General features: G+C 39.2%; 1 protein-coding gene across 1 annotated transcript; it reads right to left on the reverse strand.

Moving 5' to 3' along the window:
• Positions 1-227: 227 nt before the first annotated feature.
• Positions 228-2,643, reverse strand: LOC123067205 (uncharacterized). Its single transcript, XM_044490107.1, has 3 exons — positions 2,437-2,643; positions 1,673-1,883; positions 228-609 (listed from the first exon to the last, which is right to left on the reverse strand). Exons 1-3 carry the CDS (start codon positions 2,641-2,643, stop codon positions 596-598), a joined length of 432 nt encoding a protein of 143 aa, XP_044346042.1. The 3' UTR covers positions 228-595.
• Positions 2,644-13,348: the final 10,705 nt, after the last annotated feature.

Consider the following 13,348-nt stretch of genomic DNA (forward strand, 5'->3'; position numbering starts at 1 on the left):
TAAGCATGGCTAAAGACGTCATCCTCATGCCCATAACATAATAAACATGACTAATACCTCATCCTCACGTCCACATCCTTCATTTCAATATAACATCAGACACATGTTTCCGCTTGTCGTCTTTGTCGTCCTCGTCGCCGGTGATCGCAGTACCAGTTGTCATCAACCAAGGTTGGCAAGGTCCAATAGCTGGATTATTGAGCCGCCTTCGTGTCCGACGAAGATCAACGGCTTCTTTGGATCACAGGATTTGCAAAACAAAGGAATAGGAAAAATGGAGGATTTGACTGCCATGACATAGCCAATCCTATGGATTGCAAATCCAGAGGAACTGGTAACAAAGTGCCTTTGGCTGCATCATAGGAGACGTACAGGAATCCTATACAATAAAGTATTATTATTTCTATTTGTAAGTCTGATATTTTTCAAACTTCCAACGGCTAGTGCAGTCAACTGCCTGAAGTAGCCGTTAGCAGCAAGTGCCTATATAACCTGATGCTACTCTCTACAATGGATAGCTCTTTTCCCTGCCCACAGCATTTGCTGCCTGTGCTCTATTCTTTCATCTTCCCCTTGCTGCCTGTGCTCTATGCTTTCATCTTCCCCTTGCTGAAGAAACCAACAAGGTTAGTGCTTATCTCCTATAGCAAAATCATACTTCCATGCTATTCAATATATCACAATCACATATTTTTTTTACTGTTTCATTCAACTCCTTTTCAGCATATTTGGCTCATTTGTTGTTGCACACCATGAATCCAAGCTACCGTCGTAGATCAGAAAGTGACTATGAATTTATTCATTTTGTACTTCCTACTTTAGAAGATGCATCACAATCTTCTTCTAGTAAGAAACCAATGCATACATCAAAACTTTCGGGGGCTTGGCGTGTTCAGGAGATTTTAACGGGGCATGAAAGCTTATGCAAAAGGACTTTCCGCATGGAAGTGGACATTTTTCAAGCACTTGTTGACAAGCTGCGTGAGAAAAAACTCCTTGCTGATTCAAAAGTACTAGCAGTAGAAGAGCAAGTGGCAATATTTTTGTATGCAGTATCCAAAAATGCAACAAATGAAACCCTACAGGATTGGTTTCAGCATAGTGCAGAAACAATAAGCCGGCGATTTGGATTAGTGCTTGATGCGATCACACGGCTCACAAATGTCTATATACGTCCACCTTCCCTCAACCCACATCCAATCTTGAGCAAACCACAATTTTATCCTTTCTTTCAGGTATGAGTATGTACAATTTAGATCAAATATTTTAATTAATTCAGCGCAAGGTAATAACATAGAGATATCATATTTTGTTTGTGCAGAATTGCATTGGTGCTATAGATGGAACCCATATTCCTATGTTCCTATCACCAGGCCAACAAGAACCATACCGGAACAGGAAGCAAACGCTCTCACAAAATGTCATGGTTGCTTGTGACTTCGACTTAAAATTTGTGCATGTACATGCTGGGTGGGAAGGCCTCTTTGCTCCATGCATTTTGTGTTCGAAAACCAGGAACATCATGCTCTTTCAGCAAGTCAATAAGAAACAACTTCATTTGATGAGTCCACTTAGCCCTCTTCGTCATACCTAAAATTAATGACTCGAATTTAACTACAGTAGACTGCATATTCTTGTATATTATGCAAGTAATTGACACTAGGAGTAATACCTATATCACGAGGATACTCAACAGCCCCGTGATCGTCATCAATATCACCAAGTCCTTGTGATTGTCCACGACTGCGAGCACGATCGGCATCAATAGCACCAAGTCCTTGTGACTGCAAACGGCCGCGGGCACGATCAACATCCATGTCAAGAAATCCTTGTGATTGCACACGGCTGCCTGGCAGCTCAAATGAGTTAAGCTGATGGACCATCTGCATTGCAAAAAAACTTATTTTACAAGATTGTACTCAGAAACCCATAGTAATACGCACAAGCATGTATGAGCAGTACACACCAAGGCATAAAAATACAGCACTTCCATCTCTCAATTCCTCACAGTTTCTCTCTTCACGGACATCCCACACGCCAGATCCATCTCTCAATGTCTCAATTCTCTCTTTGCACATAAGACATCACATCAGGCACGCACACACTCAGGCATGGGAAGCACACACCCACGGCGACCCAACTATCACGCAGATCACTCAGGCACGGCAAGCACAAACATCAACAGGAAGCCGGTCAAGAAATTCACTCGGGCACCACAGTCGTGGGACGCGGTCCTCTGGCAGCGGGAGGACGCCAGCGACATCCGCTTCGCCCCTACCATCAACAGCCCTCGCCGGCCAGGTGACTGCCAACGCCACACCCGATGCCTAGTTCCGGCAAGATCTGCCGCCCCCGCGCCATATCAGGCACCCCCTCCCTCGATCTAGAAATAATTGCAAGGGAAGGAGGTGGACGGACTATGTGATGCGGGCTAACCTGGATGGGGCCGGCGCTGATCTCGTCGAACTCGATGAGGAAGGAGGGTCTGAGAGCGAGGTGGTCGGCGTACGGTCGCTGGGTCGTCGCCGCTTCCGTCGGGGGATCTGACCTTGTCGCCGCTTCCGCCAGTCGCGACCTCGTCACCGCTTTCGGTGCCTTTTTTTTATTTCCTTCCAGAGCGATCCGAGGTTTTTCTTTTTTCATTTTTTGACAGCAACGCAACGCGTGGTGTTTTCACACGAAGCAGCGCGGCTGTTTTGGCGCGAACACTCTCTTTTCGCGCCAGGAATCTTTCCAAGAGGTCGAACCTCAGGCATAAATTCCACTGGGTTCAGCGCCTTGGGAAACCAATCCCAAGGAATTTTGAGAATCTAATCCTGTGATCCAAATGCAATCCGCAGGATACAATCCTGAGGTTTACAATCCAGCAAAAATCCTGTGAAAATCCTTCGATCCAAAGAAGGCCCAAGAGTGTTGAACGCAATTCTTTTATCATCTGGCTAATATAATAGGAAAAAGCACTGCACATAATATATGTCCGTGACATCATGTAAATTAAGTAGTTTGTGTCAGGTAGACCATGCATGAAACCTTGGTTGGACTTTTCATGCATTTTGACGGGAGTCACTGGCCGAGTGAGACCGGTTGTACGTGAAGATGCGACAGAAAAAAATGGATTCCTTCTGTATTCCTAGTTTAATAAAGTGAATTAAAACAAAGCATCATCTGGGCATATTTCAAAAATTCGCCCAAGTTTTATTAATACAGGTATAGATTAAAACAATTTAGCTATAGTACCTCCCAGTTTAAAAAAACATGTTTATAAAAATGTTTGCCATTTAAAATTTAATGTTCAAAAAATATTTGTGTTTTTAAACTGTTGGCAAATTCGAGAAATAATGACAACAGTACCTCCTACTTTTAAAAAATTGTTTGTGTTTCAAACATACTCAGGTTTCAAAGAAAAATAAAAAGACAAATATTGTTCTTTAAAAAATTGTTTGCCTTTAAACTTTTTATTAACAACTTTGCAAATAATTTGCGTTCTAAAATTTATTCACTTAAAAAAAATATTCCTCTCAGTATCTGGCGTGACTGTGTACTTAATTTTAAATTTCGTGGTGCTAATTAAACACCTAGTCTTGTTTAGTCTGATGGTTAGCATTTGAGTGCTCTAGCGTGAGCGGCTTGGTTCGATTCCTCCAGTGGCAGTATTTTTCGTCAGAAATTCTTTTACTGCCGCGGCTTGTTTGTACACTAATGGGTCGGCCCATTGAGGCTTTGTGCGTCCTGATTTTTTTTTAACAAAAACGAATACGGAGGACGCCCGCACAAGGAAACGCCTGCGACGTACGAACGAAGCCTAGGACGTACGAAAATTCTGCGGGTCCCACCATGAACGAAAAAACTGGAGAAATAATCCTTCCTTTAATATTACTAGTAAATATGCCCGTGCGTTGCACCGGGAGAATCAAAACACACCTCCCTAGCCCAATGACCCAAGATAACATTCTGTTGCATCAGCCATGTAATGTATATTTTACCAATGATCTTAAAATGCATGTATGAGATGCTACACTTCAATCCTGAAAGAATTGATTAATTTAAATATCTAAATTACTTTCCTAGTTAATTTGTAGTATAATGAGTCATTACCTTCATCATTTGATTTATCATTGAGAGCCTAAATCATGAGGATCGTACATGTATGTAGATATATAAGAAATTAAGGTTTAATTGGTAAGTTACCAGATGCCCATTACTGATTTTCGTTACCAAATTTCTTCTAAACTTACATGCACGGAGACCTATAAAGTCTAAAGTACAACTCAATTTTCTTTCATATAGAAAGAAACATAATAAACAGATTTGCACATACCACACTAAAACGAATTTTCTATTTGAAGAGGTCACAATAATTTTCATGAAATCAGGTGTATGATTCGGAATTTCTTTTTTAACCATGCATGCTTCAGATTCCATGGAAAGGCATTATTCCCAGTGTGTTGCAACGGAAAAAATCATCCCTCATACGCACACCTGAGAGCATCGGCGAATCCCTTCAAATCTTTCACAATGCCCCACGAGAAACAACATGATAAGTGGTGTAAGTTCATAAGGTTGTATTATTTGTGAAATGTATTCAACATGTTTCCAATTTATTAGACTACAGAAATATCAACGTTAAGCCGGGATTTTCAAAATACCCCATATAAAGAAGATATTAATAAAGGTTGCATCATAAATGGAATTTTAGGAATGATGATTAATATAATAGCATATTTGAAATCTACACATCTTTTTAAAGGGATTTCCATATATAACATGTTAGATTTGGCGTTAGGATTTGAAAGTGATTAATATAGTACCATATTTGAAATCTACACATCTTTTTAAGGGATTTCTATATATAACATGCTAGATTTGAAGTTAGGGTTTGAAAGGTATGAGTTTTTTTGACATTGAAAGTGATTAATATAATACCATATTTGAAATCTACACATCTTTTTAAGGGATTTCTATACATAACATGTTAGATTTGGAGTTAGGGTTTGAAAGTTATGAATTTTTTTTGAAATATATGAATATGTCCAAAAAATAGAGTAACTGGTACATTGTGCTGCCCATCTGCTAAGTGACGCTGGAGCGAGTAGTAATATCCTACGCCTACCGACATTAATGAAATCTACACATCTTTTTAAAGGGATTTCCATATATAACATGTTAGATTTGGCGTTAGGATTTGAAAGTGATTAATATAGTACCATATTTGAAATCTACACATCTTTTTAAGGGATTTCTATATATAACATGCTAGATTTGAAGTTAGGGTTTGAAAGTTATGAGTTTTTTTGACATTGAAAGTGATTAATATAATACCATATTTGAAATCTACACATCTTTTTAAGGGATTTCTATACATAACATGTTAGATTTGGAGTTAGGGTTTGAAAGTTATGATTTTTTTTTGAAATATATGAATATGTCCAAAAAATAGAGTAACTGATACATTGTGCTGCCCATCTGCTAAGTGACGCTGGAGCGAGTAGTAATATCCTACGCCTACCGACATTAATAGGAGAGAAAAATAAAAGGAGGAAAAGGGAGCAAGGGGACTCGAACCTGGGTCTCCCAGGTAAACAGGCGAGCCTCACACCACTGCGCTACACACATGCAAGCTATTGATTACATGGGCTTCACTTTAATAACTTGAGTAGGTCGCGGATTTTAGAAAAGGGTAAACCGAATCGTTTTTTCCACTTACCAATGGCATGGTGGGTAATTATTTACAACTTCAAGGGCACTTTTAATGACGGACGACCAGAAGCACTCCGTGCTTTATTAGTAGGGAAAGATATAATATCTTTACCTTATCTTTACCTACTAATAAAGCAAATAGTGCTTCTGCCCGTCCGTCATTAAAAATGCCCTTGAAGTTGGCAATAATTACCCACCAATGCCACCCGTAAGTGGCAAAAATGATTCGTTTTTAATTTCTAATATCGCTTCAGGGTTCTATTATTAAAGGTGGATACGATATAATAGCACCAATGCATGAGCAGCGCGATGGCTGAGGCAACGATGCTCCACACAGGAGACCAAGGTTCGATCCCTGGTTCTCACGCTTTTTCTCTTTCTTTTTACCAAGCGCAGTAATGGGCCAGCCCATGTGCGGGTCGTGGCGCCCCCTGTTTTCTATATCTTTTTTTTATTTCTATTTTGTTTTTTTCCTAAAAATAAATTTCGGATTGATGGCGCCCCCTATTTTTTATTTCTTTTTACTTTTTTATTTCTGTTTTGGTTTTTTTTTCAAAATTAAATTCGGATTTCCAAAATATCAAACAATTGCGAGTTCTGAAAAAAAGTAGGAAAATGGTAAACTGTTTGTGAATTTAAAAAATATTCTAAAAATCAAAAAATGTTCATGACTTAAAAAATTGCTCACAAATTATAAACAAATCACGATTTCTAATGATTTCATGAAATAAAAAATGTTCATGATTTTTTTAAATGAGCCAATATTCAAAGCATATTCAGGAATTTAAAAATCATGTCCATCAGCTTTTAGAAAATGTTCACAAAAATTAAAACACATCCGTAAAGAATGAACAAAACTAATTGTAGGTTCCATAAAGGTTTTATTAGGAGATCTATATAGCTCATTTTATGATTTTATTTAGTCCTTCGCGTTGGGTAAAAAAGGGTTTCCGTGTTTTGTACAACGCTGAACCCAACAAAATTGACATAACTTTCTAAGGGTTTGTTTTTGTAAGCTATATTAAAATGACTAAATGTCTATTTTGCTTCCATACACAGTTATGCTTATTTTCATATCACAATAGTGGTTATGGTAAACACCGCTACGCTAAGTCCAGACGAGACACTTTATTTATCAGTATAGCTCAGGCAGGGTCCGTCAATGCAGTTTGCTCAGCCACAAAATATTTTGTTGTGACGCCTTAAAAAATCAAGTCTTGATGAGCATCATATTGTTCGTTTTTGAAATTACATTTTAAAAGTGTCTTATCGCATCATGACATGATTTGTATATACTTTGTGAATTTGATTCATACTTTTTTATATCTACCACACATGTATAACTTGATAGTTTTTTTCCGTTGCAAGGCACGGGCATTTCAAAAATGTTCGCTAAATCAAAAAAAGTTCGTCAAATTCAATAACTATTCCACCCAATTTCTAAATATTTTCATCGATTATAGAATGTTTGCCAGTTCAGGAAAATTGCTTAAAAATGTTCACAATTTCTAAAAAATGTTTGTAAATAGCAAAAAATATTCATAAATTGAAAAAATGTTCTTGATTGTAGAAAATGTTCAGAAATTTGTAATAGTATGTTGTTTGCGATTTCAAATATGTGCATGAGTTTAACAAATTGTTCATAATTTCAAAATGTTCATGATTTCGAGAAATTGAGAGAGATATTGTATCTCGGTGATGCAACGAAATGTGATCATGACCATTTGAAATTATGAATTTTTTTCTCCCGTTGCAACGCACGGGCCCTTTTGCTAGTTAATAATAAAGCAAATTAGGTTTCTTTCGTCCGTCATGGCATTGTTTTAGAAAAGTCCCTCTATTTCAGAGAATTCAACCTGCAGTTCTGTTTTAAGTTAAAACGAAGCGTTATTTTCGTATTTTACACAAAAGTCCCTGTTTTTTCTTGAAATCAACCCGCCGTCCGAATTTAAGTCACATCTGAACCGTTATTTTATATTTTTCGAAATCCCCCTGATGTTTTAGGTAATTCATTCGCGGATCATATTTAAGTCAAACAAATGCTTTTTAAAATCATCCATATCTTTTAGACCGTAACTCTGATTTGAACATGTTATATATGAAATTTGATTAGAAAAATATGTAGAATATGAATATGGGATTATTTTTACATGTTAAGAATTTTTAAATATTATTTTGGAATATATTTGAGTCAAACCAAATGATTTTCTAAATTATCTGTATCTTTTAAACCGTAACTTTGATTTTAACATATTATATATGAAATTTTATTAGAAAAATGTGTGGAATATAAATACGATGCTAATTTTACCTGTTAAATAGTTTTAAAATATTGTTATGGAAGCAAACTTATAATTTATAGCGCAAGATCCGTTTTTTCATACCGGCGGCGATCCGGATTGCAAATAAATACCCCACTATAACCATATACAGAAAAGAAAACATCGATAACTACACGTGCATACCTCTGAAAAATGTCGCAAGGGAAAACAACAGATTTCTCATCGCAAGAGTGAGAGAAAGCGAGCGAGAGAGAGGGGGGGGGGAGAGGGAGAGAGACGCCTTAGGATTAACCATATTCAACACACGTTTTTTGTTGTTTTGTATGAACACCGAGGCCATCGCCGGCGAGGGTGAGAAGGAGGATAAGCGGCAACACAAATATGATGCCTCGCAAAAATAAGGGAGATGGACTTATTATGGTCTTGAGTGATGGTTGTTGAGTTAAGAGTGTGTGTTATGTTTTCTCTCCCGTTGCAACGCACGGGCTCTTTTGCTAGAAAAGATATAAAGATATAAAGATAAAGATAAAGAAGTGGCCGCGGCCACTCATATTTGAGGCTGCAACCGATGCGCTGCTTAAATTTTTTGAGGAGTTAAACTGGTTGAGGGTTCGGCTAGGTCCGGTTTAACTATCAAAAGGAGAATTTTTCAGGATTTATACCCTTTTGAGGGTTCTTCTAGAGTTGCCCTAAGGGCGCTCTCCATGGGTAAAAAAAAGGCTGACCTCCCAGTGCCACTTGTCCATGCGTGCCAAAATTCGTTTTGAACTTAAGCTTATCTAAAGACTGGGGGGCCACCAACAAGCAACAACATAAGAGAAAATTGCAGGACAAACTACTAGTTGAAACTTTATACGCTTGGATGTGAGGACAAAGTACCAATTGACACTTCATACATTCTGGAAATATCTATTTTGTTACACCCTAAACTTCATAGTCCTAATCTCCATATATCTTATGAAGTTACTAGCATCCATACCAAGTATATAAACACATTGGTGGCACCTACCCCAGAAAAATGTTATATAGAAACACATTATAAGATATGAGGGAAATGATGTAAAAAGTAGAAATATTTTTTTACCTATATACCTCAAAGTAAAAACGATATAGATAAATTTTGAATAAATTATCGGTGTAACTCACACTAGAATTGTATTTGTAATGATAAAGGGAACTATACGAAAACATTGTTCCTTAGAGTTTTTGAGTCGTTAATATTTTTAGCTACATTGAAAAATACTGATCGATATGATATGTTGAATAATGTACACAGAAAAAGTATAACATACATAAACAACTAGTTTACTTGTAGCGAGATAAAGAAGTTTAGTATAAAAAAACATAACAGAGAAGTGAATAAACTCCTAGAGATATATACTAAATTATATATTGTATGAACTTAAATTGTGAACTGGCAGTTGTTACTGGCACCGGCCACTTGTTTACAACTATTTGAGGAAAGGTTACCCACAGTTCATAACCGAGCATATTATTCATAAATTCGACATTCCTCAAACATTAACCACGGATCAGGGGGCATCTTTCATGTCACGTCAAGTTAGAAAATTTGCCGAATCTTATAAGATAAAATTGCTCAAGTCTTCTCCGTATTACACCCAAGCTAATGGACAAGCTGAGTCTACCAATAAAATTTTAATCAAGCTCATCAAGAAGAAGATTGAGGATATTCCAAGGAGATAGCATGAGTTATTGTCCAAAGCTTTGTGGGCACATAGAATCTCAAGGCATGGTGCTACAAAGGTAACTCCATATGAGTTATTATATGGTCAAGAGGCCGTTCTACCAGTGGAAGTAAATTTGAATGCATTGAGAATAGCCAAACAAAATGATTTATCGGGAGTGAAGTTTTATAACATGATGATGGGCAATATTGATGAGGTTGCCGATATACATTTGGCTGCTTTAAAAGCCATAAAGAGAGACAAGTTGACGGTGGCAAGAGCTTATAATAAAAAGGTCAAGTTAAAGAATCTTCAAGTTGACGATCTCGTGTGGAAAGTAATACCGCCGATTGGTTCAAGAGATAGGAAATTCGGAAGTGGTCTCCAAGCTGTGAAGGTCCTTTTAAGATTCCAATAATAGTTTTCCGAAACTCATATTTGGTAGAATCCATACAAAGGACATTGTTACCTCGAGCTCTCAATGGCAAATATCTAAAGAAATTCCACCTGAGTGTGTGACAAGAAGTCTAGATAGACAATGGACGATATACGATTATTGCCCTTAGCATAAACATGGGCAATACATAATTATCGCCCTGAGAAATATAAATGGCCGATGGAGTGTTGGCATCGCCCTTAGAAAAAATACGGTGCAGATTATTTTTCGACAACCAAACTTCATCAAAAAATAGGGGGGCACGTGTTGACACCAAATTTTGACATGGTACGAAACGCAGTTAAGATGGCCCCAAATTAAAAGGGTTTCAACATGAAAAAAGTTTCGTATCATCAAATTGAGCAACTTTGATGTTTGGGTCATCACCATCCGACCTCATTTTAAGAGCCGAAACTGTGTTCAAAGTTCTAAAATTTTATGTTCAGATCATTGTTTGGCTGATTATGCCACCAATACGACTTCATATGAAAAAATGATCTACATGAACTGTCTTCGTCTCGTCGAATAGGTTGATTTTGATATAAAAGTCATCCCAATCCAAGTTGGTATGCAGAAGTTAGAGGCAACACTTTGCGGACCGGTCGTGAGTGAAAAAGTGACGCGAGGGACCAGACACCCACCTAGGTGGTGTTTGATGGGTCGCGTGAGTTATTCGGTCTTTGCCGGCTAAATGAAGGATGCCGACGTGAAAAAGCTTGCTAACTTGAAAGCTTCCTGGTGTGGAACGCTTGCCGGCGAGAAAAGCTTGCAGGCGTGAGAAAGCTTGCCAGTGTGAGAGCTTGCCGGCATGAAAAGCTTGTCGGCGTGAAAGCTTGTCGGCATGGAACGCTTGCCGCCAGGAAAAGCTTGCTGGCGTAAGAAAGCCTGTCGACGTAAAAGCTTGCCGGAGTGGAAATCCTTGCCAACGTGAAAGCTTGCCGGCGTGAAAACCTTGCCGGCAAAAAACTTGTCGGCCAAGTGGAAACTGTGAAGGCCAATCTGACCAGAGGCTAAAGATGGGCTGAAAAGATTATCTAGATGGCCTCAGATGAGGAAGTGTTCTATACGGAAGTTGTGCGCATCATCGAAACGGACAACTTTTTCTTTTGGAGTCATCATCATTTGAGATAGTCTATATCCTGCAAGGTTGCTACAAAAATCAGGCACACAGAAAAACTGCATCACCGAGTCCAACTGGAAGTTAAAGATGGCCAAGTCGGGTATTGAGGATGGCCTCGAATGAAAAAACGTTCAACATGAAAGTTATTCGTCTCGTTGATACAACTAAATTTTCTTTTAGGCTCATGTTCATCTGAGGTTGTTTGTGGCACGTGAGACTCAAAAACCGAACTGCTGTCTTAGACTCATCTAAATCCGAGTTCGGGTCATTTTGGAAAGATTTAGACGGGATTTGAAGTCATTTTCTTATACGAGAAGTGCAGACGCCTCATCAATAGATGAGAGGTAATGGCTGATTGAACAACACACAATCGACATATGAATATACTACTTTTTCATCTACGTTTTATCTCTCCACCATCTTCTCTCTCGTTCTTCGCCGTTCCTCGAGTTTGAGAGCTGAGAATCCCGAGACTCTAGAGGCGAGAAAATTGACCTATGGCAGCCCATAGCCACTGTACTCCCTGACCGGGTTTCTCCCGGGCATGTGGGGTTTCGGGTTTCCAAAAGCACCCGCCGACTATACTGTCGGTCGGGTCTCCTTCGACGTGAGCTGTCGTGCATCATCCCCGGCATCGAGGGTACACGTGACGTATTCGTGTGTCAACAGTTTGATGAGTTTGTTCAAATGCATCAACAAATTCGGCATCGAGCAACTCATGAACAACTCAAGGAAGAATTGATTGAGCATCTGTGGACGGTTAAAGAGGACAACTACAACATTTGTGCTAGTTGAATTCAAGTTTGAACTACTTTAATTTAAAAAACTTTGTTGAATTATAATATATAAATTAGAACTACTTTTGTATTTCAACATTTTGAATCATCTATGATCTGACATGCGGTTATTTTGAGCTTGCGGACTTCAAGAAAAATGCGACAAAAGTTTGAGCGACAGGGTTGGATGGCCGGCTTCCGCATCATTATCGCAAACAAGGGCGTACGCACTCACGTGCTGTAGTCAAATGATTTGACTTTCTGAGTTTGAACATGAGACTAGCGCGTGATTCTTCCCATTTCAGCATCGCCCGGACAAGATATCAGTATCGTTCGTGCTCTAAAATCTCGCTTTCGAGCTCAAGTTACCCCGGATCAGGCGGTGGCATCAGTGTCACTTGTCAGCCTTGATAGATTGCTTTGGATCGCTTAGGCTAGGATTCTGGCAACAGTGATGGTAGGTAGTACCTTCTTCTGTGGCTCGAGGACGTCCCGATGCCGGCCATGGTGACGGTTGCCGGTGGTTGTGGATACGGCAGTGATGGCAGAGAGTGTGTGAGTGGCGGCGGTGGAGCTTCCCATCGCTTCATTGCCTCCCTCTGGATCGGATAGGGTTAGGAGTGGGGAACAGTGGCGGCGATGAACCTCATACCCCGTACCCCTGGCCCCCACCTCCTGTTTATAGCACTACGCGACAGGTGGCCACCAGCCTTGCTTGGGCTGGACGCCCCCGATCAGGGCGTGGGTCAAGGGCCCAATGAGCCGTTGGGCCCATTGGTGGAGAGATCAACCTAACATTCTCCCCCTTGATCTCATCATTATACTTTTAACTTTATACTTTGAAATAATTCTTTTCAAAGTACTCGTTCCATCACAGATTTGCATGTAGAGCATGTCTCATCATCACGGTTCATTCCCGATAGAATCAACACCTACAACACACTCCTTTGTTTTGAAACAGATTCTTTAACCTTGGGCCCTTTTATTGTCCGGAAATCTTAGACTATATCGTAAACCCATGTCGACTGTGTGTTCTTCGGACACACTGGGCGGCAAGCTTTTAATAAGCAGATCTGCAAACACTTGTCTGTTGTTTTTATTCTTCATAATTCCGGACTTTCTCCTTTACAACGCATAACTCTGTGTCAGTGTGTTTGGCGTCAACACTTGACTCGTTGTCATAGGAGGGAAAAACTTAAAATGGTTATCGCTGTTGTCAACCATTATCAACTCCGGGTACAGGTATACTTAACCATTTTGCCTGTCCCTCAGCCTCATATCAAGCTATAACATATTTTGCATCACATTGATGGTAATTATTTCATTCTTTGGAGCTTTTCCACACCAAAACT

This window comes from Triticum aestivum, chromosome 3B (genome assembly GCF_018294505.1).
Source record: "Triticum aestivum cultivar Chinese Spring chromosome 3B, IWGSC CS RefSeq v2.1, whole genome shotgun sequence".
In the NCBI taxonomy this organism is placed as follows: domain Eukaryota; kingdom Viridiplantae; phylum Streptophyta; class Magnoliopsida; order Poales; family Poaceae; genus Triticum; species Triticum aestivum.

Coding starts and splice junctions, on each gene's coding strand:
- LOC123067205 (XM_044490107.1), bottom strand. CDS start 2,643: ATGAAAAAAGAAAAACCTCGGATCGCTCTGGAAGGAAATAAAAAAAAG. Junction 1,884..2,436: donor TCAGCGCCGGCCCCATCCAG/GTTAGCCCGCAT, acceptor TTTGCAATGCAG/ATGGTCCATCAGCTTAACTC.